General features: G+C 33.6%; 1 protein-coding gene and 1 long non-coding RNA gene across 2 annotated transcripts; both read left to right on the top strand.

Annotated features, from left to right (window-relative positions):
• The first annotated feature begins 13,646 nt into the window (after positions 1-13,646).
• Positions 13,647-19,160, top strand: LOC132059051 (F-box/kelch-repeat protein At1g30090). The gene is made up of 2 exons (XM_059451526.1): positions 13,647-13,778; positions 17,638-19,160. Exon 2 carries the CDS (start codon positions 17,695-17,697, stop codon positions 18,880-18,882), a length of 1,188 nt encoding a protein of 395 aa, XP_059307509.1. The 5' UTR covers positions 13,647-13,778; positions 17,638-17,694; the 3' UTR covers positions 18,883-19,160.
• A 1,886-nt stretch (positions 19,161-21,046) lies between these two features.
• On the top strand, positions 21,047-24,868 carry LOC132059052 (uncharacterized). The gene is made up of 2 exons (XR_009415488.1): positions 21,047-22,905; positions 23,875-24,868. It is a non-coding gene; the product is annotated as an uncharacterized LOC132059052 (long non-coding RNA).
• The last annotated feature ends 1,328 nt before the right edge of the window (positions 24,869-26,196 follow it).

Here is a 26,196-nt window from a genome sequence, read left to right as displayed (position 1 = left end):
TATTCTACAAAACATACAAGATTTCCTTTAAACCATAAGTCATCCAAAACTTCTAATTTTCAGCATAAATTTCCATAACACTTTTTTTTTTTTGTCTTCCAACTTCATTAACAACAATCATATTTTGCATCTTAACTAAGTATCATTCCTATACTTACATAAACCACTACCACGTTACATAATTTCCTACAACAACTCAACAATGAATTTCCATGCAAACTTGGACCATTAAACCTTTCTTTTCATCGCAAACATCACAACAACACAACTAACAAGCTAAGTAAAATCAAATTCATCTCTTCCTTACATCACATGGCTCACGGCCACAACACACACACACACACCACACGGCCATGCATGCACACACCATAATTTTCATGATTTCCATCCAACTTCATGCACTCTAACATCCATAAATCGTCTATAACATAAAAGAAACAAGAAATCCTTACCTTTTTCTTGAATTTTCAACTTTCCGCCAACGGAGTTCTTTCTCCAAACCAATTATACTACGTCGTAGAGCACCTCAAGCTTGTTAAGAATTCGCGAAGAACAAGATTTTTGGATTGAAATTGAAGCTCCAAGAATTTTTTTCTTTTCTCTTCCTCTCTTATTTTTTTCCTAAGGCCGACGGCCTTCTCCCTTTTTCTCTCAATTTATTTTGATCTCTTGAACATTCTATGGATGATCTTGCATGATTTTCACCTTATATTAAAGTAGTCATGTGATTAATCACATGACTAACCCTTATGGGTTTGGGCCAACTTGGCCGGCCACCCCCCTTAACTTGGGCCTAATTTTCTTATTTTTTTTTTGAGCCCAACTCCTTATAATTCTTATTTTGAACTTCCCGAAACAAATTTCCAAAATTCCAAATTTGCCCTAGGCCTTCTCCATTGTTCCCGCATTCAAGTTTCCATAACCGCATACATATATTAAGAAAATAATTCCAAGCATAACCTTATTCCTACAAATCACAATTATATCCAAATTTCCCGAACGTGCAAAAACACGGGATGTAACAGCCACCTCCTTGCCTTATGGCTGCAAGATAAGCTTCTTGCATCCTTGCTGTCTTGTAAGCCTGAGACAAGGTCTGTGGTCCCTGCATCTTTACAGCCATGTTAAGTTCATGTTTCAACCCTCCAAGGAAACAGCTGATAGCATTTTCTTGAGATAAATTGACCCTTGTCAAGTTTTTCTCAAAAACAGCCTGATAATCCTTCACATTTCCAGTTTGTTTAACCTTCTTAATCTCCTCCATTGGATCATCATAATCTGTCCCAAATCTTTCTACCAAAGCCATTACATACTCGGTCCATGTTGGAGGTTGTAAGTACTGTCTATACTTCATGTAAGAGATGTGCCACTGCACTGCTTCTCCTTCAAACTGCATTGATGCAATTTGCACTTTATCTTCCCTAGGGATATTATCCATGTGGAAAAATTGTTCAATTCTGAACAACCAAGATCTAAGATCCTCCCCAGAAAATCTCAGAAACTCCAATTTTGACCACCTTGAAAACTGAGAACTGTGGTTTGTGTAGCTGCTAGCACTCCTTTCTCTTTGGAATCTTTCCTCAAACTGTCTGGTAGGTCCTTCAAATTGTCTTCCACCTTCAGCTTGCCTCGAGGTTCCTTCAAACTGCCTTACCCCTTCTGGAATTTCCTCTCTTGCTATAGGAGATTTATCCCTCAAATTGACCACTGGATTTGTCAATTTCTCCTTCATCTCTAGCACTACCTGATCAAGTTTCTTTAGTGTTGAAACTTCACCAGCTAAGGTGCTCATTTCTACTAACATTTTCTGCATCATCTCACGAAGTTCACCCACTTCATTGTTAGAGTTCTCAGTTGCACGAGTTGATTTTGTCATTTTGATCCGAGGATTCGAAAGCTCTGATACCAATGTTACTCAAATTCAGAAATTCAACAAGAATTCTAGGTTTGAGTACTCGAATTTGACAGTTCAATGTAACCAGAAGAATTGGAATAGAATAGAAGAGAGAATAGAAGTTTAGAGAGAGAATTTATGAATCTGTATATTGATGATTGGAATCCTTCAATTACAATGCTTTATAGTTGTTGAATACAATGAAAATATCTACTAACTACTTGACTAATTACAGCTAATTGACAGCTAATGAATCAGCTACTGAACTAACTTGAAAACTGCTTAACTAACTTCTTCTAACCAACTGCTGACATGGCCAACTAACTTTTAAATGCTAACTGATTCCTGGACTTCACTCCTAACTGCTATAATTCTGCTATCACGCACTTCAGCATCATATTGTAGAAAGCAGGTTTATTAATGTAATATTTTCTTCTAGGTTGTTAACATCTGGAAAAGCACATCTTGTGGTAGTGATGATGAAGGCAAGTGAGTACTTTAGTTCTTCCGTATGCTTCCAGGTGTTCTCTATAATTTCTCCGAGTATTTTCAGGTGGTTGATAGTTTTTTTTTTTTTGTCTTTTTTTCGAATTTAATAAAAGGCAACCCGAGGAGTGGGGTTAGGCGGAACTACCAGTTTATTGGTACCAACAACAATTACATAGTTTATAAGCTTCATTCATATGTTAATTGTCAAATATCCCGCAGTGGGTGGGATTAGGCGGAGCTACCAGTTTATTGGTACCAACAACAATTACATAGTTTATAAGCATCATTCATATGTTAATTGCACTGGTTTGATGCGTTTAGTAACTTACCATTATAAGGAATGAATGCTAATCTGTATTAGCTACAGTAAATGGCTTTTATTTGCAAACTTCGTCATGGTGACCCTGTAATTGGTGCATATTTTTTGTTCTAATCTTCTTATTTGTTGTTTTTTTCCTCACTGGAATACTTATGGTATATGGGGTTTTTTTTTTTCTTAATCCAGTGGAGCTACTGTTATATTTGCCAAATCGCCCTATTGTGGATTAATCGGTGTCGTTCATATGGTTGATGGCTGTTGGAACAATTATTTGTGCAGCTCTTTTGGAAAAAGTTTATTCAATCTAAGGGAAATGACGACCATGAACTATCACCCAACCCCAGTACACACACACACACACACACAAAAAAAAAATAAAAAAAAATTGAGCTCTCCGACATATCTTCACATTTGACATGGTCAGCTTCTAATATTCTTTTGAATTAGCAATCACATCTATGCTTTTGTGTGTGGCTATTTTGATAGACTTGTCATCACTGAATCTAAAAATTGATCTAGTTATTTTAGATTACCCTGGCTATTGGATTGTGGGTTACAATTTTTTTTTCCAACAGAGAGATTGGTATTTTACTAATTTAGTAAGATTGGTAGTTTACTAATTTAGTAACTTTACCATTGTTTTTTTTCTTTCTTTTTTTAAAGGCTTAAGTAACTAAAACGCCTCCGAACTTGGCACGAATTGCAACTTTCGTCCCCAAACTATTGCTGCACTTCAAGACACCCCTAGACTTGGCAAAATGGGTTTTAATTAATCCCCGAGCTGCCACATGGCATAGTGAGTGTAGTCACACGCCAAGAGGCGCGTGAGAGGTGCCAAATCAGCATAAAAACGGTAACAAATCCAATTTTCACATTTCCCTTTACATTTCTTTCACTTCCAACGGCTAACATCAGCCCTTTGTTCTTATTTAACCCCTCCCCCATTAAAATACACCACAACTTGAAATTCAAGCTTTTTGTTCTCCTTCTTTTCTAATTGTTAAATTTTCTTTCTCAATTGTAAGTTTCTCTCTCAATTGTACTCATGACTAGAGTTTGTAGATGTGGATTTCCTAGGCGGTGGTGAGGATTTCATGGTCCGATGACAATCCGGGAAGGAGATTTTGGGGTTGTCAAAATTACAAGGTATGTAATTTATGTTTTTAGTATCTCAATTTTAGTATGATTTTGCTGGGTTTTTTTAATTTAGTCACTGATTTACATCTAATTTTACCGGGTTTTGTCACTAATTTTCGTTCACTTTTTATAGGTGAAAGGTCGAAGATCTTGCAAATTTTTCGATTGGTATGAACCACCATTTCCGAGCAAGCTAATGTTGTTATTTAGGGTTTGTTGAAGAAGAAAAACAAATATGAGCAATAATTGAAGTGGTCAAAAACATTGAAGATTTGTCTATGTATTAGTGTCCTATTTAATTTGATATTTTATCTTGGTTCTGGTAGTAGTACTAATTAGGTTGAAGTGAAGTTGTACTTAGATGATTAACAATGGTTGTAGTACTAATTAGGTTGAAGTGAAGTTCTATTTAGATGATTAACAATGTAATCTAATTTTGGTTAGCATATTGAATATGATTATGATGATCATGTGAAGCGATACGTATACCATCTCAGTTAGTAATGGTTAGCCTATTCAACACGCTAACCAACAACATTTATGCCATATGGACACTATCAAAATGATGAAAACTTCGACAATAAACATTGACCATTTCAATGCAAACCTAGACAAAACACTAACATTCAATAGAAAATGCAGATGAAAAATAGCAACTACCATTCAATGCAAATGACAATAAGCATTGACCATTTCAATGCAAACACAACAAAACACCAACTAACATTCAATGCAAAATATGGACAATATAAACCAGTAACCAGTACCATTTCACATCGAAATCTAGTCAGAAATATCAACTACCATTCAATGCAAAACCTTGACATAAAAAACCAAGTACCATTCAATGAAAATCTGGACAATAAACCAATACCATTTAATACCGAATCAAGGTCATTGTCATATGCAAAATAACTGGACAGTAGCACTAACTGTCAACAAAAACTACCAAGCTATATTTTTTGCTTACATAGCCAGGTTTCACCAAAAATAGGTAGCTTAAACATAGAAATATCAGACTACTTCATTGGAGATTTTCCTTTTCTTGATCTTGTTTGAACTCCAAGAGCCTTTGATCTTGTTTGGATTCTATGATTAACACTTTGCACTTGGAGTTGTCTTTGTGTAACTGCTTTTGTTCCTTTCCACTTCAATCCTTTGCTGGATTTGTATCCAATATCACCTGTGACCAAGGCTGAATTCATTGCCTTAGGTGTGGACACCAACCTGCTGCTAGGCATTCCTTGCTGCAATTTAAATTGGTTAGTGTCATAAAGTGGCTAAAAATAATAATAATAACTTAGGTGATTGAGAAACACTTACATTAACACATTTGTATCCAGACTCGTACACAAATACACCCCGTCCAACAACCCTTGGCCTTTTGTACTTAGTCCCGCCCTCCCATGCTTGTAGATGCATCTTGAGTGTCATGAACACTACTTTTTCTTGTACTTCCATTGATACTGCACGGGAAGCATTAACCTAACGAGATAATAAGTTAATATTTGACTAATTAATGGTAAGCAAAGTAATGTATATTACGGTTACCTTTGTAGTTGCTTTAGGCCTTGGAGGACCGGTGGCTTTGTGTATTTCTCTTGGAGTTCTTTTGGAGCGATTCTTTGGTGTAGTTGGAGGAGCAGTTGCTCCTGCATTTGCTGCTTTTGATGGCCTTGAGTATTTCCTCTTGGAAGTTGTATCAGCAGTTGGTGGCCTTGAGTATTTGCTCTTGGAAGTTGTCTTGATACGATTGGTGGCATTGAGTATTTCCTCTAAAGGCGAGAGTTGTTGCTGATGCAGTTGGAGGCCTTGAAGGGCAACTTCTTATGTTATGTGTACTAGACTTGCAACCAGAGCATGTCATGGCTATCCCTCTTTTTGTCAACTTTCCAGCCCTTCTCACTTCTCCTATCTCCTTTCTTCTCCACCTTCTTGGCCTGCCAGCATTTTTTTTTGACTTCCGGAGGCTCTATCTTTGGGTTTGTACTGTCTGGCCACATAATCATGCTTGGAACAGGCTGTATAAAGTGAGAATAAGCCCTTAAATAGGTCTCTTGTCTGTACCAATGTACAATATTTTCACTTGGATCAATTCTCCTATGGTGCATAGCTACTATGGCATGTGCACAAGGGATACCTTTTAGTTGCCATGACACCTAGCTACAATATTCCCTTGCCCTTGAACAATATGAGTACCTAACCCCTCTTTGATTTCAAAGCCACAGTCTCCATTCCAGTGAAGTGTACAGTTCATTAACCTCTCAACATTAGCATTGAACACTTTCAATGCCATTGGTGATATCCCATCAACCCAAGTTTCAGAAAATGCCCTCATCTTAGCTATCCTATTCATGACCTTGATTCTAATTTCTTCTAACATTGACACAATTGTCTTGTGTCTAGCTGACAGTATCCAAGCATTAAAAGATTCTGACATATTGTTGTCCACACTATCACATTTTGAAAATTCTTTGAAATACACTTTGCACCACCTTTCTTTGTTGTATGAAATAAGGTCTTCAACAATACCCCTACCCAACTGATCTAACTCATTCAGCCTATTTTTCAGTTCTGCCTCAAATGTTGACCTAACACACTTCCAGAATTTTTTCCTCCTCTCAATACCTCTCCAATTTTGGGCCCAGTTAGACAGAATGTGTCTAGCACACATTCTGTGCTCACAAGCAGGAAATACTTCTTCAGCAGCACTAACCAAACCCTATAAAAACATAGCAGAATCAGAAAATAGAACATAATGCCTAAATAGAAAACAAATAATGAAAAAAAAGGTACCTTTTGCATGTCACTAACATTTAAAGATAACCTAACTTAGCAAATTCTGAAAACAAGCAAAAGGGCGGTTTCACAAGGGCAAAGTAGGCAGAAACACGTAAGCAACCAAAACGACCTAACAGGTCGTAACATTGAGGACAATTTCTCTTAGGTGATATACATAAAGGACCTTGTTGACCACTTTCTCAGATTTGAACATCTCATATGAATGCTGAATACATAGACATTCACTTAAATTTATATGATTTTTTCATTCAAACACGTAAACTAAGCTCATTTACCCATTGAAAACCTTATATCTATTCCAACATTTTATTACTTAATCCTACCTCCGATTCATTTTATTCATATCTTTTTTTGCACGCCTCTTAGGAAGTCGATGCTAAAAGAATTCGAAGATACTTCACATTCCACCACGAATGAATTGGATGAAGTAACTATTACTAGCAAATATTTCTGGTTCGACGAATGTCGAGGTAATCCCAAATCCCAATATCAAGAAATCCAATATCCTAGATATGTCACACATGGCATCGAAAAAATATCAGCAAACACTAGCTAGTTAATAAAAACTAACACATACTACTGTATTAAAATTTTATTCAAAAATTATGAAATACATGGATGCTTCCATACGATTCAGTGATTTAACTGGAATACTTATAATGCAATGAATACTCTCTTCTTTCAAAAAGTTTTGCATACTCTCTTCTTTCAAAAAGTACTCATTTTGGCGTTTCTTTCTATAGTCTTATAATGACTGTTTAGCTGAATAATATTCCTTATTTGGTTCTCTCCTTTAATTAAGCAATTGTCACTGTCATGAATTTGATTGACTTCATTTGCAATTTTACATAAAGCTTTCAAAACCAGCTCTCATATTGGTTTTATATCTTATTAACATGAATATGAGCGCAATATGTTAAATCTTTTACTCCTCCAAATTGATTATGTAACTTATCAAAATTAATAACTGTCTTCATGATTTGAGGATTTAGACAATAGATTTTTGAAACTAAATACAACAAAAAGAGTATACTCAGTGAAATCCCACAAAGTGGTCTGGGGAGGGTAGAGTGTACGCAGACTTATTCCTACCGTGGGAGATAGAGAGGATGTTTTCGGTAGACTATTTTGAAATTAAATACACACATACATATTAGTAGACAAAGTAGGCGTTTGAACATGAATTAGGTGATATTGAAAAGAAAAACAGAAGTAATATTTTAAGTTAAGTTGGATATTTGGAAGTCGAAGTTGTATTTAAATATGCATTCCACTTAAAAAAGATATTGAAGTTTTGTATATATTTTTTTTAATTATTATTTGAAAAGCTGGTTCAGACCAGATTTTCAAGCTTGATTTTGTTTAAAAAAAAGTTTGGAGTGAATTTCACACGATATATAACTAAACAATTTAAAAAAAAAAAATGAGCAAAAAAACAAATCAATTTATGTCCAACCGGCCCTAAGTATTAAAATCACTTTCACCTACACACACATGTAAAATTATAACTGTATACTAGTGTCATTTGGCCCCTACTAAGCCCAGGCCCAAACCAACATTACAGTTAAATTTATAATTTTATATATTTTTTTTGCTCTTACTTTTCTTTTTTCAACATCAGTTGGACCCTTTCTAAAGACTTCTAAAATCTTGATGTACAGAAAGGTATCTAAAAGTTAAAGAGATTATTATTATTTTTAATTTATATATTAGATTTTTTTTTTAAGAACAAAAATTAAATAAATGCATGCACGAAAGCTCTTATAATTTCCATTTTTACTGATATTTTTGAAATTATAGTCTCTGATGATCCAAATTGAGCTTTATCATATGTAAAATTAATTTCATTTGTTTCTTTAAATTGTACTCATATTGGCTATAACTTATTTTTAACAAAAGATATAAAATATTCAACTAATGTCAAAAACATTTAATGCTACATTATTGTTGTATGATGAAATGAAATCAATAAAGTTAACTTGTAAACAATTAAAAGCCTTGTTATTGCAAGATACTTTTGTAGATGTTCTTTTAAAAAAAAAAAAAAATTGAATAGTCAATAAAGCTAAATTGTTCTTACATTAAGACATCCTTTTTCCTTCCAAAAGATGCATGTTAAGAAATAACATTTATTCCGCTTAATTTAATGAACCTTTTTATGAAACGATACTGTAATAACTTTTTAATGTTAAACTTAACTATTTTGTCCTAAATTATATAAAATATTGATTATCCTATATTGTGTAAAATATTTTACTAGTAAAAAAAGTGAGAAATATTCTTTTGCAATTGCTTAGTATTATTACTGTTTGGAGATCAAATTGTATTTTCATTAACAATCGTTTTTTCAAACATTTTCAAAATATATATGAAATAATCTTCTATAGTTCCCTTTTTAATAGAATTTGAAATAAGTTTAATAACATTAATTTCACATAAAAGAAAGACTCTAATAAGTATGATTAGTGTGCTTTGTGGGTCCCACTATCACCTTTTTCATGTCGTTATCACTTCTAGTGGTATGAAAAAAGTCCTTAAAGTTCTTAAAATTTACCAAAATGTGTGAGGAATTTGTAAGTCATTATAATCTTAATTAGGGGCAAAAAGAAACAAAAAAACTCATGCGAGGACTACAAAAAAGGGGTATATATATATATATATATATATATATTATAACTATATTAGAAGCATGAGTTTGGAGGTGGTATCGTCGTCCACCTCCTACTCATGTAAAAAAAAAAAAAAAAAATAGGTGGGTCCACATCCTACTCATGTAAGAAAAATAAGGTGGGTCCACCTCCTACTCATGTAAAAAAAAAAAAAAGTTGGAGTATAAATTTATATTTCTGCATCATAATATCTCACAAGTTATGTTCCGCACCATTAAAAATTTATGGCCACTAGGCATAAAATTTAGGAAAAAATATATAAATACGTGGATGTAATATTTTATGTTGGATTGTACATTATTGAAATTATTCCTAAATTAATTTCTAAAGGCAAAAATTAAATACCAGCCCATTTGAAGGACAATTCGTGCAATTTCTTCCATTTTTTAAGTTTTTAATTTGTAATAGACAAATTTCCTTTTTTAAAACTAAATTCAATAGTGAGCTATAATGAAGAAAATTGTATTACACCCTGTCCAACATCTCAATCATGTTAATGGTAAGAATCACCTCACTAATTTACCAATTTCAAATATTTGCTTATCAAATTTTATTTTAAGGTCAATTTTTTATGTCAATTTGATCAACTTCTAGAGCAAATGAGGAATCAATTTGCTTTTATATAACTTAATAAATGTTTCATTAAAAAAAAAATATCCTACAAACCTAATACCTTATAAACGGTACAACAGATTTATTTTGAAAGATGGAATTTTTTCTTTCAACAATTTATGAAAAATATAATGAATTAGGCCCATAATAGTAATATGAAAAATTGAAATGATTAGTGGTGTGCTTCAATATTTTTACAATGATAGGATCCAAATATTTTATTAGGATAAAGTTTTTAATTTGAAATAGAAAATTCCCTAATAGTTTAAAAGATAGGAGACAATTGCAAAAAAAAAAAAAAAGATAATAAGTTCAGAAAATGGTAAAGGTACGCTTAGAGAAAATTTAAAAAAGATAAATTCGGGAAAAAAAGAAATAACGATTTAAATTGAACACAAAAACCGTTAAAGAAGTCATAAAACCAAAAGATTTAAAACTTATACCTTTGGGTAAGGATAAAAATGCACTAATTTTAGACACATATATTTCACATAAATAATGAGGAATAACATCAAGGAGACGGAATATAAAAGGTCAAGAAACGTATACACATATAGTAGAAAGAGATGATGGCATAAAACTCGGTAGGAGAAGGTGTATTTCAAATCTTTCAATTGGAAAACCAAACCAGGAAAGTCATATATGGGAAAAGCGGACTAAGTAAAATAATTTATTGATATTTTCAATTAATTGAATTATAATACTTTCTATAATAAAAATTTCATAATTATATTACAAAAAGGTACTCTCTCTGTCCTAATTTATGTGACATAGTGAAAAGTCAAAAGTATAAGTAAAAGTGCACGGAGAAAATAAATATGTGTCGTAGAATTAAAATTGAAGTGCATACGTGTATACATGAGGAGAGAATAAATATTCAGTATTATGACATATGTCCATCTGGGATAAAAAAGTAGTTTAGTAATGTGGCCAAGTAATATGGGACGGGGGGAGTACTTCATCTATTAATTCTTAAAGAACTTGAAAAGTAAGAAATTAACAAGTATAAGTACATGGAGGAAATAAATGTGTCGGAGAATTAAAATTGAAGTGCATACGTGAGAAGAGATAAATATTTAGTAATATGACATATGTCCATGTGGGATAAAAAAAATAGCTGGTTATGAAATGAAAGATCTTTGAAACTTGTGGTCTAAAACATGTCATAGATATTTGTGTGGATTTAAATCATTTCATTAAAGGTAGGAGGGGAAGTTTCAAGTTAAATAATTTCTAAACATAAAAATATATCATTCATTTTTGGAAAGACTAAAAAAAAAGTGTGGTGCTATTTTTTGTGTTGGGCTCGTGCTAACACGTGCTTTCATCATCTAGTATTATTTTATTTTATTTTAACTATAATGTAAGCATGGGTTTTCTACTAAGGATCGTCGTCCTCATAGGGGCTCAATGGGAATTTCAATGTTTTATGCTAATCCCCAAACTAATACAAGATCATAATGGATAGAATAAAGAGTGAAACAAATACTGAAATAATGAGAGAATTACTGACCTTCTTCGGGTGCAGCGAAGTGAGGCGAATGTCTCGATATCTACTCGAACACCACACTCCGAGTTCGTATAGATCCGAATCAATACCCAGAGCGAAAAATGGACAGAAATGATTTAGTATATTTCTTATCAATCACTAAAATATATGATTACTATAAACTGATTATTATTATTTTTTTTAAAAAAGGGGATTTTTGCGGCTAGAAGCTATATATTTCAAAAGAGTTTTTTGCCGCTGGAAAAGACCACCCCGAATCGGTTCATAAGCCACCATTTATAGGAGATAGCTAGGTGGGGGTTCAAAAACGAAAAATTGGGCGGGATTTAAGTTGACCCTTTTGAAATCAAACGTTTGTTTTCTGTCAATGACCAGAATACTCGAAGAAGACGACAATGTTCATAAAAAAAGTTGTATTCGCCACTGACCAATAAACTAATAAAGGACCGATTTACCTTCACAAAAGGACGAAACCCATTAAAATGCTTCAGATTGAACGCAGAGAGCCAGAGAAAAAGAACAAACATCCAAACTTCCAACGTTGACCTCTGAACCGAAGAAAATCGATTCATTAATTTCTTTCCCAAAATTGGCCATGCAGGCCTGTTGGGAACGAAAGGGGCCTGCGGATTTTCCATTTACGTCGACGAAGAGAGAGGAGGAAGAGAGGAGAGAGAGGAGCGGGGGAAGAGAGAGAGAGAGCGGGGGAAGAGAGAGAGAGAGGAGGGTGCGGCGCTGAGGGAGATGTGAGGGGAAAGAAAGAAAAACCTACCCGTTTTCATTAAGGAACGAAATGGGCCGGGGCGGGTCGGACGGGTAATGGGTGTGGGCCAAAAAATTTTAAGATTTCTTATGGGCTGGTCCAAAAATAGTATGGGTTGATTGGGTCCGGATTTGGGTTAGATGAATTAAAATATGGGCTGAACAACTTAGCTCCTGAATTTAAATAAAAGACCCATTTAAATTAATAATGTGCTAACGTGTGTTAAAATATTAAAACATATGTAATTATCAATCCCCGGATAAAATAAGATTATAGAACGCCATAATAACCGTGTGATAATATTTTAAAAGTTCAACAGTGAATAAAACGCTACTACTTGATTGCGCGAAAATAAATACGATGCGTGTGCATAAGCTGGTAAAAATGCTGAAATGCGAATTATAATAATACTGGTCACAATAATAACAAATAATAACAATAATAATAGTAATGATAATAATAATAATAATAATAATAATAATAATAATAATAATAATAATAATAATAATAATAATAATAATACTAGTAGTAGTAGCAGTGGTAATAAAATAAAAGATAATAACAATTGTGCCTGCAATAGAATAATGAAATGCCGGTATTAATAAAACTAATAATTATAGTAAATACAAAAAAAATATTTTAAAGTTGCCAAAATATCAGAAACGTAACTTAAATATTTTGGGGAAGACGGGACAAAATCGGGTGTCAACAATATCCCTTCGTCTTAATTTAAGTGTCTTATTTTCTTTTTAATACTCCTTCTGTCCTATATTACTTGTCCAGTTTCTCTTTTACATGCCCTTTAAGAACTTATAAATAAAAGTATATTTTTACTACATTACCCTTATCTCTCTCCAATTAATTGCACTATTATAAATATTGGTTAATTAAAATATAATTAATGTTAAGAGTAACGTAGGAAAAACTTAATAATAAATTCTATCTTGATTTCTGTAAATGGATAAATACTTTGTGATGAATATTTATAGTAATGTGAATAACTAATATGGGGCGGAGTGAGTATGCCCTAAAAAGAGATCTTGCTATATTTAGTAAATTGATAATTAAACATACTACATTACCTTATCTCTCTCCAATTAATTGCACTATCATAAATATTAGTTACTTAAAAAATAATCAATATTAAGGGTAAAGTAAAAAAAAAACTTAATTAACTCTATCTTGATTTTGTAAATGAATAAGTGTTTTAGGACGAATATTTATCATAATGTGGACAACTATTATAGGACAAAAGGTGTATGTCCTAAAAGATATATCTTTTCTATATTTAATAACTTGATAATTAAACATAGTACATGATAAATTTATAATTACAAGATTCAAAAAATATTTTAATACATTATACATATTTTTAATTTAAGGCCATTGATTAAAAAATCGCTCGTTATTTTTTAATTTTCGTGTTTAATTAAATTAAGACATAGAGTGGACAAATATGGAACAGATGGGGAAATAAGTGGAGTCCAATATTTAACAGTTGGGAAGTCACCGTTTGCAATCATAACACCTCTGCAAAGTAATCCTATCTCTCCTTTTGCACTTTTAGCTTCTTCTTATCTCAGGTGAGCCTACTTTTACTGTTACTTTTGTGTCCATAACAGTTATAATTGAAATGATTTTAAGTGGTTAATTTATCTATATAATAGGCACTTGAGAATACACGCAAAGGTATTTTTAAAAATTAAATAGAAAATGTCTAATAGAAACATTTATCATGTGTTCGAAAATCGGATGCTCAATTGAAATAAGTCGTAATTTATGTTTCCAAATAAAATTTACTGACAAATTTAAAAAATGTATTGAGCCAATAATGTGGTATATAATAGGAGAAACGAGGCATATAAAAGAATTTATAGCACATTCCATGTTACCATCTCTAGTAGACAACAATAAAGGACTAACTATAAGGTTGAATTTGGAAAAGAAGCCTTTTGGTCAGTAAACATTAGTTGGAATCTAACTCAGAAACGACAAAATCTTTAGATTCTCCCTTATTATAAGTAGCAAATTTTAATCATTCATATATACTTACTCTCCCATCTCAAAATAATGTCATCTTAGTAAAAAAAAAAAAAAAAAAAAAAGGTTTGTTTCAAAATAATATAATCGACAAGTAAAAGTGAACGGGGGAAATAAGAGTATGTAACTTTCACATTTTTTAATATAAAGTTAATAAAAAGTAGGGAGGCTAGAGGGTGTTTGGATTGACTTTTTAATAATAGTTTATTAGCTAAAAGTCATAAGTTAGACATTTCCAACTTATGACTTTTAGCTTATTTTTGTTCCTTTTTTTTTTTTTAAACCTAAAAGTACGTACTTAGAAACTTTCCCAAATAACACAAAAAAATAGAAAAGAACTTAAATTTTATCTTGACCAAAAAACACTTAAAATGAGCCAATCCAAGCACCCTCTTAAGTTATGTTTTCGTAATTTGAAACTTTGAATTATGACCTTTTATTTGATACAATTTGAGCTAAATAAACTGAACAAGTTGAATCATGACCAATTTATTAATCTGACTCATTTGATTCGTCCAATTTCACCAAACAAGCTCATTTGTTACCTCTGATGACAGGTCAGCTGGAATTTTTCAATTTTACAAAATAATTTTAATTATTTAAATATACTTACTCCCGCATCTCAAAATAATGTCATTTTAATAAAAAAAATATTTTTTCAAAATAAGTGTTATTTTAGAAATTCAAGATAAAAATTGGCAAGCAGAGGCAAAGCTAGGTTGGGGCATGGGGGTTCATCCGAAAAATTACACTATATATACAAAATTAAAATTATTTATATGTATATATACTATATAGTAGCTATTGACCCCCTTTAACTTCTTTATTTGTTTAAATTTTTATATTTGTTGAACCCCTAACTATAAATTCTGGCACCCCACTGTCGGCAAGTATGTCAAACTGTGCCATTAGCATAATGCCTATTGTTAAATGCTGGGAAGTCACCGCTTGCAATCATAACACCTTGCAAAGTAAAACCATCTCCAAACTATTGTTCAATTCTATAAAACCATTTAATAATTTAGGATAGTTTAGTATACTCTACGTTCTATTTATTAGGTTTTTAATGAACTGAGCTTAATTTTTATTAAGATGACACTTATTTGGGACAGAGAGAGTATTTGGTAAAGTACGACATGTCAGTTTGTGCATGCCTAAACTTTTACGTGATACCATTTGTTATTTTCCCTATTATATACCCCTCGTCTCAATTTAAGTGTCGTCTCAATTTAAGTGTCTTACTTTCCTTTTTAATACTCCCTCTGTCCTATATTACTTGTCCAGTTTTCCCTTTACACACCTTTTAAGAACTCGTAAATAAAAGTATATTTTTATTAAATTACCTTTATCTCTCTCCAATTGATTGCACTATCATAAATATTAGTTAGTTAAAAAATAATTAATGTTAAGAGTAATTTAGGAAAAACTTACTAATAAATTCTATCTTAATTTTGTAAATGGACAAATATTTTGTGACAGATATTTATAGTAATTGGAAAACTAATATGGGGCGGAGGGAGTATGTCCTAAAAAGAGATCTTTCTATATTTAGTAAGTTGACAATTAAACATAATATATTATCCTTATCTCTCTCCAATTAGTTGCACTATATAAATATTGGATACTTAAAAAACAATCAATATTAAGGGAATAAGAAAAACTTAATTAATTCTATCTTGATTTTGTAAATGAATAAGTATTTTGGGATTAATATTTATAGTAATGTGGACAATTAGTATAGGACAGAGGGGGTATGTCCTAAAAATATATCTTTTTTATATTTAGTAAGTTGACAATTAAACATACTACATGATAAGTTTATAACCACAAGATTCAAAAAATATTTTAGTACATTATATATATTTTTAATTTAAGACTAATCTATCTTTATTTCTTAATAATCGTGTTTAGTCAAATTAAGACACTGACTACACAGAGTAGATAAATATGGAACAGTTGGGGATATAAGTGAAGTCACCGTTTGCAATCATAACACCTCTGCAAAGTAATCCTATTTGTCCTTTTGCACTTTTAGCTTCTTCTTTTCTCAGGTGAGCCTACTTTCACTGTTACTTTTGTGTCCATAGATGTAAAATTACTTTAATAATTAATAAAATATAATAAACTACAGATTGTGAAAAATCATAGATTTGCCTCCATTTAAGAAAATTAATTCTAATTATAATATATATTGTTATTCATAACTTAGTATAACCAGCTCACCACAAATCTTTTGAATGATTAAAAATGTTCAATTCTTGCTAAAGACACCAGCTTTACCCTTCTGTTGATATAATTGTTCTATCTTAATCTGTAAGTCTTTTTTCTTTTCACTCTTATGTACTCCTATAGTCCTATAAACAGGATTGATCTGTGAATTAAAAATATAAAATATATGAGTAGAGGGGTTCTTTTTTGTTTTTCTTTTTTGGAAAGGGGAAAACAAAAAAAAAAAAACAAAAAAAAGAACCCCTCTACTCATATATGTTTTGCTTAAATTCAGGGTTCTTGATTTTGATGCTTCTGTATTTCTAAGTCATGAGGTTGTAAAAAAAAGTAGTGGATTTTCCTTAAATAAAAAAGAAAGAAGAGCAAACTCTGCCTATATTCTTATGTACTCCTATTTCTGCTATAAAAAGGATTGATCTGTGAAGTAAAAATATATATATATGAGTAGAGGGGTTCTTTTGCTCAAATTCAGGATTCTTGTTTTTGAGCTTTTTCATTTCTAAGTCATGAGGTTGTAAAAAAAAGTAGTGGCATTTCCTGAAGGAAAAAAAAAAAAAAAAAAAGGAAGAGCAAACTCTGTCTATATTCTTATGTAATCCTATTTCTGCTATAAATAGGATTGATCTGTGAATTAATAATATATATATATATATATGAGTAGAGGGGTTCTTAAATTTTTGAGTTTTGCTTAACTTTCAGGGTTCTTGTTTTTGATTCTATTGCATTTCTAAGTCATGAGGTTGTAAAAAAAAGTAGTGGCTTTTCCTCAAAAAAAAAAAAAAAAAAAAAAAAAAAAAAAAAAAAAAAGAAAAGAAAAGCAAACTCTGACTATATTCTTATGTACTGCTATTTCTGCTATAAAAAGGATTGATCTGTGAAGTAAAAATATATATAAATATGAGTATAGGGGTTCTTAAACTTATGAGTTTTGCTTAAATTCAGGGTTCTTGTTTTTGATACTTTTGCATTTCTAAGTCATGAGGTTGTAAAAAGTAGGGGTTTTTCCTTTAAAAAAAAAAAAAAAAAAGAAAAAAAAAAAAGAAAGAAAAAGAAGAGCAAAGTCTGCCTGTTTCATGTGTCTGAATTTGCTTTTGGGATTTTATGATTATTGGATTCAAAGATTATGTGTTTGGGTTTTGGATTCTGATTTACCCCATTTATGAATGAAACCAGGGCATGTTCTTTTCACGGCTCTGAAAGGGAAGTTGGGTTTGTAAGAGAAAGAAAGAAATGCAAAGAGTAAGGGTATCATCACATCAAGCTCCAGTGCAAAGGCTGGGGGGTTCACAAATGACATTGTCCCCAAAGTTTAGGTTAGCTGCAAAGCAATCTGATCCTTCATTTGAGTTAGAACTGCAGTTAAAGGGAGAACCCCTAATTCCTAGACTTCCAGATGATGTTGCTCTCAATTGCCTCCTCAGGATACCCGTCGATAACCACATGGCCTGTAGGACCGTCTGTAAGCGATGGTATTCACTCTTTGCCACTAAAGATAGATTCTTTTGTCGAAGGAAGGAGCTTGGATTTCATGATCCTTGGCTTTTTGTCTTTGCCTTTCATAAAAGTAGTGGCAAAATTCAGTGGAAAGTTTTTGATCTAAACAACTTTGCTTGGCATACTATCCCTGCGATGCCGTGCAAGGAGGAGAAAGTGTGTCCCCATGGATTCAGGTGTATATGCATTCCCCATGAGGGTGTTCTCTATGTTTGTGGTGGAGTAGCCTCTGATGTTGATTGTCCCCTTAATTTGGTGGTTAAATATGAAGTCCGGAAAAACCGTTGGACTGTTATGAAGAAGATGATCACAGCTAGGTCCTTTTTTGCCAGTGGAGTTATTGATGGGATGATTTATGTTGCTGGAGGAAACAGCACAGATCTTGTTGAGTTGGAGTCTGCTGAAGTCTTGGATCCTATTAAAGGGATTTGGTACCCTGTTGCAAATATGGGAACTAACATGGCCTCATACGACTCTGCAGTTGTTAATGGAAAGCTTCTAGTAACAGAAGGTTGGTTTTGGCCTTTTTCTTTTGTGCCTAGGGGCCAGATTTATGACCCTAAAACGGATAATTGGGAGAACATGGCTTCTGGACTTCGAGAAGGTTGGACTGGTTCTAGTGTTGTGCTATACGGCAGATTGTTTGTAGTTTCGGAACACGAACGGACAAAACTTAAGGTTTACAATGCAGAAACTGATTCCTGGGACACTGTTGAAGGACTTCCACTGCCAGAGCAGATATGTAAACCTTTCTGTGTAGATTGCTGTGACAACCGGATTGCTGTCGTAGGCCGAAATCTTCATGTTGCTGTAGGACATATCACGAGCCAAGGCTGCTCATTCGTTGTTTACTGGCAAGTGGTAGATGCTCCTGAATCCCTCTCTGACTTCACGCCGTCTAGTGCACAGGTTCTATTTGCTTAGTTTTCTTTGCAACTACACGGGATTGCCAAAACTGTGCGTGGAATACCTAATATATTATCTTATGTATTTCCAACAAGGTAGGGGTAAGATTTGCGTACATCCTACCCTCCCCAGACCCCACTTGTGGGACTACACTGGGTGTGTTGTTGTTGTATCAAGGTCCATATACTCTTTCTGCTGTATTTAGCTCTAATATAGTAAATCCCTTTACCATTTAGCTTTCCTGATTCTTATCATGTACTTCTTGATCAATGCTATTTCACTGAGGAACGTAACTAGCTGGAAGTAGCCATTAAATGTTATCTAGTTGAGATAAATTGATGAAATTACTGGATTGTGGTAGTGTAATAGTTCATATACTTTAACAAAGCTTTTGTGTGCTGCTCTATTTAATTATAGGTATTTTACTACTGTATATTTTCCATCTTGGGGCCAATTGTATTCTCCATTTGGAAGAAAATTCTTTTTCTCACATGCTTGTTACGATTCCCCTAATGACTACTGCTCTCCTTCAAACCTGCATTTGTATTGGTCTACCTTTCTCTTGAATCAGAACCTTCTTTTCGGGGTCCACTATGATTGTCCACATCTAGTTGAATCCTTTCCCTCATACTTCATTCCCAGCTAGTAGCCAGAGTTACCTGTAAATGAAGGGGAAAATATAGCATAGGGGAAAAACAAAAATGTTTTATGTATTATTTAATTCCCTTGTTATAGGAGAAGCTTCTAGGGTAGTGACGACAGCGGTTCAGAAAATTACTTTAGGTTGCAGTTTCAAAACACTAGGTGGGCATTCTTGTTCTGCCAATGGCTAGTATAGTACATGAGAAATGATGCACTTAAGAAAAGGAAAGAAAGGGTTAACTAGAAAAAGGGCTGTGTATTTTTTGCAATTTGTAATGAATATGTGCAGTGAAAGGATGAATGTTTCGGTTGTTGTTTTCAGCTCGTGGTTCTTCTCTTTTCTAAGTTCTCCTCTGGACCTCTACTACTGTCTAGTTTGTGAGTTCCAACTGGCTAGGTTCTTTTAAATAAAATCCAAGTGGTTGGTGCCAACTATACCTTTTAATTATATTACAATAGATATCAACGTGGCCTATGAGGTTATGATTGATAGTGAATGGGCATGAAGATGACACTGGTTGTTGCATTCGGGTAGAGTTAGACAAGTTTGGTTGGCAGACTGGTTTTTCCGGATCTTTGTAAGAATTAAATATACGTATTTACACTTTGATTGGTATAGCTAGAAGCTATACATAGGACACTTTGCTATGCTAATGCTGTTAAGAGTGCTTGCTTTGGGAGGGAAGAGTTATTCCCTTGTTTGTTCTACAATAATGCTCTTTGTTTTCTTACTTTTTAAAAAAAAATTGTTTTTGGGGTTCCCTGGATCTGGAAAAAGGAAAAGAGAACACGTATTTGAAACATAAAGTGAATTCAGATCCCGAGCCACCTTTTCTCCTCACTGTAAAGCCTTCTTTCTTTTCAAATTAGATGGTGGCACTTTATGCATTTTCATAAGTGATAGAGGACCCATCATGAAAATAATTCAGACAAATCTTTTACAAACACTGCGGAAGTTTTTTGTAAGTGATCTGTAGATTCCAATCCTTGTAGGCTGCACTGCCATCTTCTTTGCAAAAGTTAATATCCTTGAAGATAATCTGGGGAAGTCTTTTTTCACATGAAGCAATCATGGAAAACTAAGGCAGGGCAGGTTGCATGCAGAATAAATTACTTGATAAAGAATTCTGTAAACAGACCAAGAGAGCATGAATTCAAGATGAAGCATGATTTGACATTTTCAAACAGATGATGGGGCAACGAAGAAGGTGCAAGTGATGTTCCAATCAAAGAAGCACATAGTTAGAGTTACACACACACAAAGAGAGAGAGAGAGAGAGTAGCCCTTCATAAATTCGTCAATCACCCCAACTCCTATGGAACTGGGAACCTTCATTACAAATCAACCCTCAATATAGAATCCTAATACAAGGTTAAGGCTAGAGAAAGCGACCTTTAGGAAATCACCACCTTGGATCATGAAATCCTTAATCGCCCTATGGTATTGACAAATCTTGAAACCTTGTAGTACTCCTGCTTTCCTGCAACATCAAAATAGTAGAAGAGTAAGACAACATACGCAAAAGTAAGTAGAAATTGACAAATCTTGAAACCTTGTAGTACTCCTGCTTTCCTGCAACATCAAAATAGTAGAAGAGTAAGACAGCATACGCAAAAGTAAGTAGAAAGTAACATAATCCCGCTAATCCTTTCACAACCCAAGTAACCATAAAACTAGTACGAAATAGGGAATGATACAGGAATACAATTTGACAAACTTGTCTGAGTTCTCCCGTGCACAGTTAACCTGCAATGAAGCATTTAAAAGATCTTTAGATTAGAACTTAGTAGTTAAATAAATTAAGTAACATGATTTCGAAAGGAATAGAATGTTCTTTGAGCACAATGATAAAGACAAACTTTCATCCCAGTGGAAAGTTCTTAAACAGTCTCACTGATGAAAAGGGGATAACATATCATGTGTCTTAAGGATTTCATTTACTTTTTCCTTCTTTAACTACCAAGAAAAAAAAAATTTGAACTCTTGCTATTTAGGCATTGCAACTGGCCAAATTACAACTTGAGGGCATTAAGCTTAAACCAATATCACTACCTACCTGAAACCTTCAGGTAATTATCCGTTCGACTGGTTCACCCAGAAGCAGTGGTGGCGTCGGGATTTCCACCAAGGGGATTCAAAATGTAAAGAAGTAAATACACGAAAAAGCCAATAGCATTCAAAATCTTACTATATATACATAAAAAATGATTTTGATCATATATATACCATGCGCCCCAGACCCCACATGTGGGACTACAGTGGGTTGCATACATTGTACTGACTACCTCTGCAGGTATTATGGACCACGAGGAGGCTCGAAGGAAGAATGTTGGTGTAAAGGTTCTTGGTTTCTTTTGTTAAGTAAACACCCAGTTTTGGTCTACTTCGGCCTTCATTACAATTCAAAGTTTGTTCTGACTTTTGTTTTCCTTCAATTGTTAGTTGGGATATTATCATACAAGATTATTAGTATTGTTAACTTGCATCAGTAGAATATATAAGTTGCTGTTTGTCTATCAGTTATCTATCTTTTACAAGTTTTTTGTGTTTTAGTGTGTTAGTTGGAGCCGATATGAACATCCTGAGCTTTGCATTTTGATCACTGAATCAAATAGTTGTGACCTTTGTGTTAAGTCAACATCTGGGAATTATTTGTCATAGCCTCTCCGATAATGTTTCCCTAAGCTGGCACTTGTAGATAATTCTCAAACTTGCTTAGAACGATATTTATATCTAGTACCGTTTTGTCATCTACAATGCAACGTATTTTTAATTATACTCATTGAATAGTGTTTCTTCCTCGATTCTCTGCTATTTTATCGGGCCAAATGTTATGGGTTTACATATTTAGTCAGCGTCTTCTATGTTATGTCATTGACTCGTGTTGTGCTGAAGAAACAACTAATGGTTGGAATCTACTGATTTGTTATTCTTGTTTCTTTTTGGATGGTATTTTATCCACTCGTGAATAGCAAGTTTTGTTTTCCTTACGACCAGAAACTAAGGTAAAAGAACAATGCCAAAGGTTCTTAGTTGCCCTGACGTTAAAATTACTATCATGACTTGGCCGCCTTCATCTCAATCAACCTTGCCCGTACTTCTTAAGCAAAAAGGAAAAAAAAACCTTCCCTGTACACTGCAGCCATTTCCGCCGCCCGCCATGTTTTCCTGCATTAAGATCCCATCAGGTTTCAGAACAAAAAAGAAAACAGAGACCAAATTGTGGTATGGCAAATGGTTGAAAGTGAGGAAAGCAAAGTGCAGTCCAATTTTTAATGGTTGCTTGGTTTCTTCATCAATCCTAAAGCCTGCGCAAAGTAATGCCATCTCAAACACCTCCCTCTCCAGGACGTCCAACTTTGCACTTCAATGGATTTTAGAGCTTCTTCTTATCTCAGGTGAGCGTACTGTCAGTGTTGCTTCTTCACAATTTATTTCGCAATTATTTGGGTGTTTTCGCTGCTTTGTTTTTTAGTTCCGAACTGTGCTTTCAACTAGGAGTATTTGCTTGCAATTTTTTTGTTGTGTTAGACTGTTTTTAAATTGATTTCCTGAGTTTTCCTTCTTCGACCGCTGTTTTTGGGTGGGTTTTCTTCTTCTCGTCTTCTGTTTCTCTGTTTTACCATGGATTTCGTGCTAAGTATTTTTGTTTTCTCTTGAGTGTATCGACTTTAATGCAGAGACAATTTGATGTGCTTTGTTCTTTGAGAAAACTAGTCGACGAATCAGGCTTTCCATTAGATTTTTATTATTGTTTTAGGGTTTAATTTTTTGTTTCTCTTAGTCCTTTCAGTTGTATGATGAATTCTGCGGTGAATTAAGCTTTCTATTATATTTCTTATGCATCTTCCGACTTTTTCTACTCTATAGTTGGTTGTCAAAGTTCTTCCATTGAAGCATAAAAAATGTACCTTTAGCCTATCAGTATCTTCCAATAGGTTCCCTCTGCGCAATCACTGACTCAACATTCCAACAGTTTCTGGTACAATAAATGATAGTACCTGCTTTCATGGGTGCAGTTGAATTTGTCTTCTTGGTTTACCATAATTTAAGAAGATTATTATTACATTTTGAACTCAATTACTTTTATGCAGCGTATAAATTTGTTCTGCTGCCTTTTTCTTAATAAAATTTATTCAGTACAATTTGTCTTTCTCTGGCTTCAAGTTTTGACCAGATAAAGAGGAAAAGAAGAGCCACTGTGTTTTGACGATATTTTTTTGCCATACTAGTTATACTTGGTTAAGGTCCATGAACTGTCTTTATGGTTTGGAAACTTTGTACTGTCAGTAGAATCACCAATAATTTATGCTTCTTAAAGTCTAAAATGGCATTTTCCCATAGTTTCTGAACTATTTGAAATGCAGATATATCGCGGTAAAAAACATGTGCAGAGATGTCTTCCAACCAAACAAATAAACATCCATGTACAGAAGAGCGAAATTATCAAATGAAGCTCGAAGGAGATACTTATATGAAGATAACAGCTGATAAAAAAGAGGCAATGTTACTACGACGACGCACCAAAGAGCTGCAGCTACAAAAATGCAATCCTCCCATAAAATCAGTTGTTGACTACCCAGTTGAAAGAATAAAGTCTCACTGTAATCCTACAGCGTCAAAACAAACTGCTCTTACTATAAGAGAGCCTTCTTCTGCTAATATCCTAGGTTGGAATGACAAACTGCTTCATCTTTTCTTCTGCTGATGTCAAAATAGAATGATCTACCTCCATGCCAACTTAATGTGGAATGTGTTTGACATACCATGCAGAAGACGGCTGCCATGAGGTTAATACTTTATCGAGTCCTTTTTTTTTATGTAGTACGTGGTTGTATTGAAAAGCATCAAGTAGATGCAAGAAAGTTACAAAGAAAAGTAGGTGATAACTCCAAAAAACAAAAAAATAAGTAAGATCTGGGAGTTAAAACTAGGGCTGGGCATAAATACCGAAAATCGAAAAACCGGACCGAACCAAATCGAACTTCAAAAAGTTGAAACCAAAAGAACCGAACCGAACTATTTTGGTTCGTGTTTGGTGTCCACCTTCAAAAAATCGAAACCGAATAGCCGAATCGAAGAACCGAATGCTCACCGAAATTTAATACATTATTCAAAAAAATTAAAATAGTTCAGGCTCATTAAATTTAAGCTAAAAAAAAATTCAATTGTAACAAGCTCTTTTTTGCTTTTGTATTCTTAATTTTCCACTTCAGTTGAGAAAATCAAATATCCTTAACAAAAGAAGGTGACTAGGATGTATCTTTAGGATTAATGTATGTCCTTTATGTGTTTTCTTAGTTATTCTTACTGTATGTATATAACACCGAGTAATAATCCTATATTATGGTTATGATTTTCTGTTTTTGTGTATCCTATTTGTTTGATTTTGATTTCAATTTATCAGTTTTATGTTTTATTGCTTTTGAGAATATGAATTAGTGTAAATGGAATCGCTTCTAATATCATATCAAAAAAATCGAATTGAAAAAACAGAAACTGAACTTCAAAAATTGAAATCGAAAGAACCGAACCGAACTAGTTAGGTTCGGTGTTCGGTGTCCACCTTAAAAAAATCAAAACCAAAATAGCCAAACCGAAGTTTGATAAAACCGAACCGAAGAATCGAACGACCACCCCTAGTTAAAACCTATAGCAAAAACTCAAAGGTTGTTAAGCCATTGAGAGGGAACTAATGAAATCTAAAAAGGAAATTGCATCATTTACCGGGGAAAGATTGCTCCAACTAAAAAGAATCATTAAGCTTTTAGATCTCAAGAAGCAGTTAGGAGTTGAAGTCTCATAAAAACACATGTTGTTTCTTTCCATCCAAATACACCAAAATGTACAGGCTGGTACCATTTGCCAGATGGATCTATCCACTTTCCATGGACTCCAACTTGCAACTGCTTCTTGTAGGGTGAGTGGTGTTGACCAGCTGATGCCAAAAACTGCATAATACACAGACCAAAATGTCTGTTGCCACAGGGCGATGTAAGAACAAGTGGTTCACTGACTCATCTGTAAGGTGGCACATGAAGCATCTATTAGCTATCTGAATACCCTTCTTCTTGAGATTGTCTTGAGTGAGAGTACCATTTAGAAGAGCTGTCCAAATGAAACATTTGATTTTTGGAGGGAGATTAGTCTTCCAGACCAGCTTCCAAGGCCAATGGTCAGTTAGAGCACTTGTGGTGTTCAAATCTATTGTAGCCTTCCTTGACAGTGTAGGATCCTTTGCTTGAACCATTCCATTTGAGACTATCTGTACAACTTAGTGAGCTCGACCAACTCCCAATCTTGCAAATTCTTTCTGAAGTGTATGTTGCCAATGTTGCCTAGGATGAGACTCCTTCAATGGAACTAAGTAACCACCTCTCCTTCCAGAATTTAACATGGTTACCATTGCCAATCCTGAAAGACACATCTAGGAAGAATTCATCCTTCAAATTGTTAATGTGTGTGGAGTTCTGGTTTTCTTGGTGCACCAATTGTCTTCTCTCCCATATTTGCACTGACCACCTCCTTCCATAAAGTTGATGTTCCTTGGCTGAATCTCCACCACCATTTCAAAGAACATTTTGTAAATATGATTAATTTGTGAATATTCAAGAGCAAATGGATCAAAAGTACACAGTTCAATCAATTGAAGGTTTAATGTGCTTAGTCGAATAGGGATTAAAATCAAA

Source organism: Lycium ferocissimum, chromosome 6 (assembly GCF_029784015.1).
Source record: "Lycium ferocissimum isolate CSIRO_LF1 chromosome 6, AGI_CSIRO_Lferr_CH_V1, whole genome shotgun sequence".
Lineage (NCBI taxonomy): Eukaryota > Viridiplantae > Streptophyta > Magnoliopsida > Solanales > Solanaceae > Lycium > Lycium ferocissimum.
This window is presented reverse-complemented; position numbering and strand designations above follow the sequence as displayed.

Coding starts and splice junctions, on each gene's coding strand:
- LOC132059051 (XM_059451526.1), top strand. CDS start 17,695: ATGCAAAGAGTAAGGGTATCATCACATCAAGCTCCAGTGCAAAGGCTG.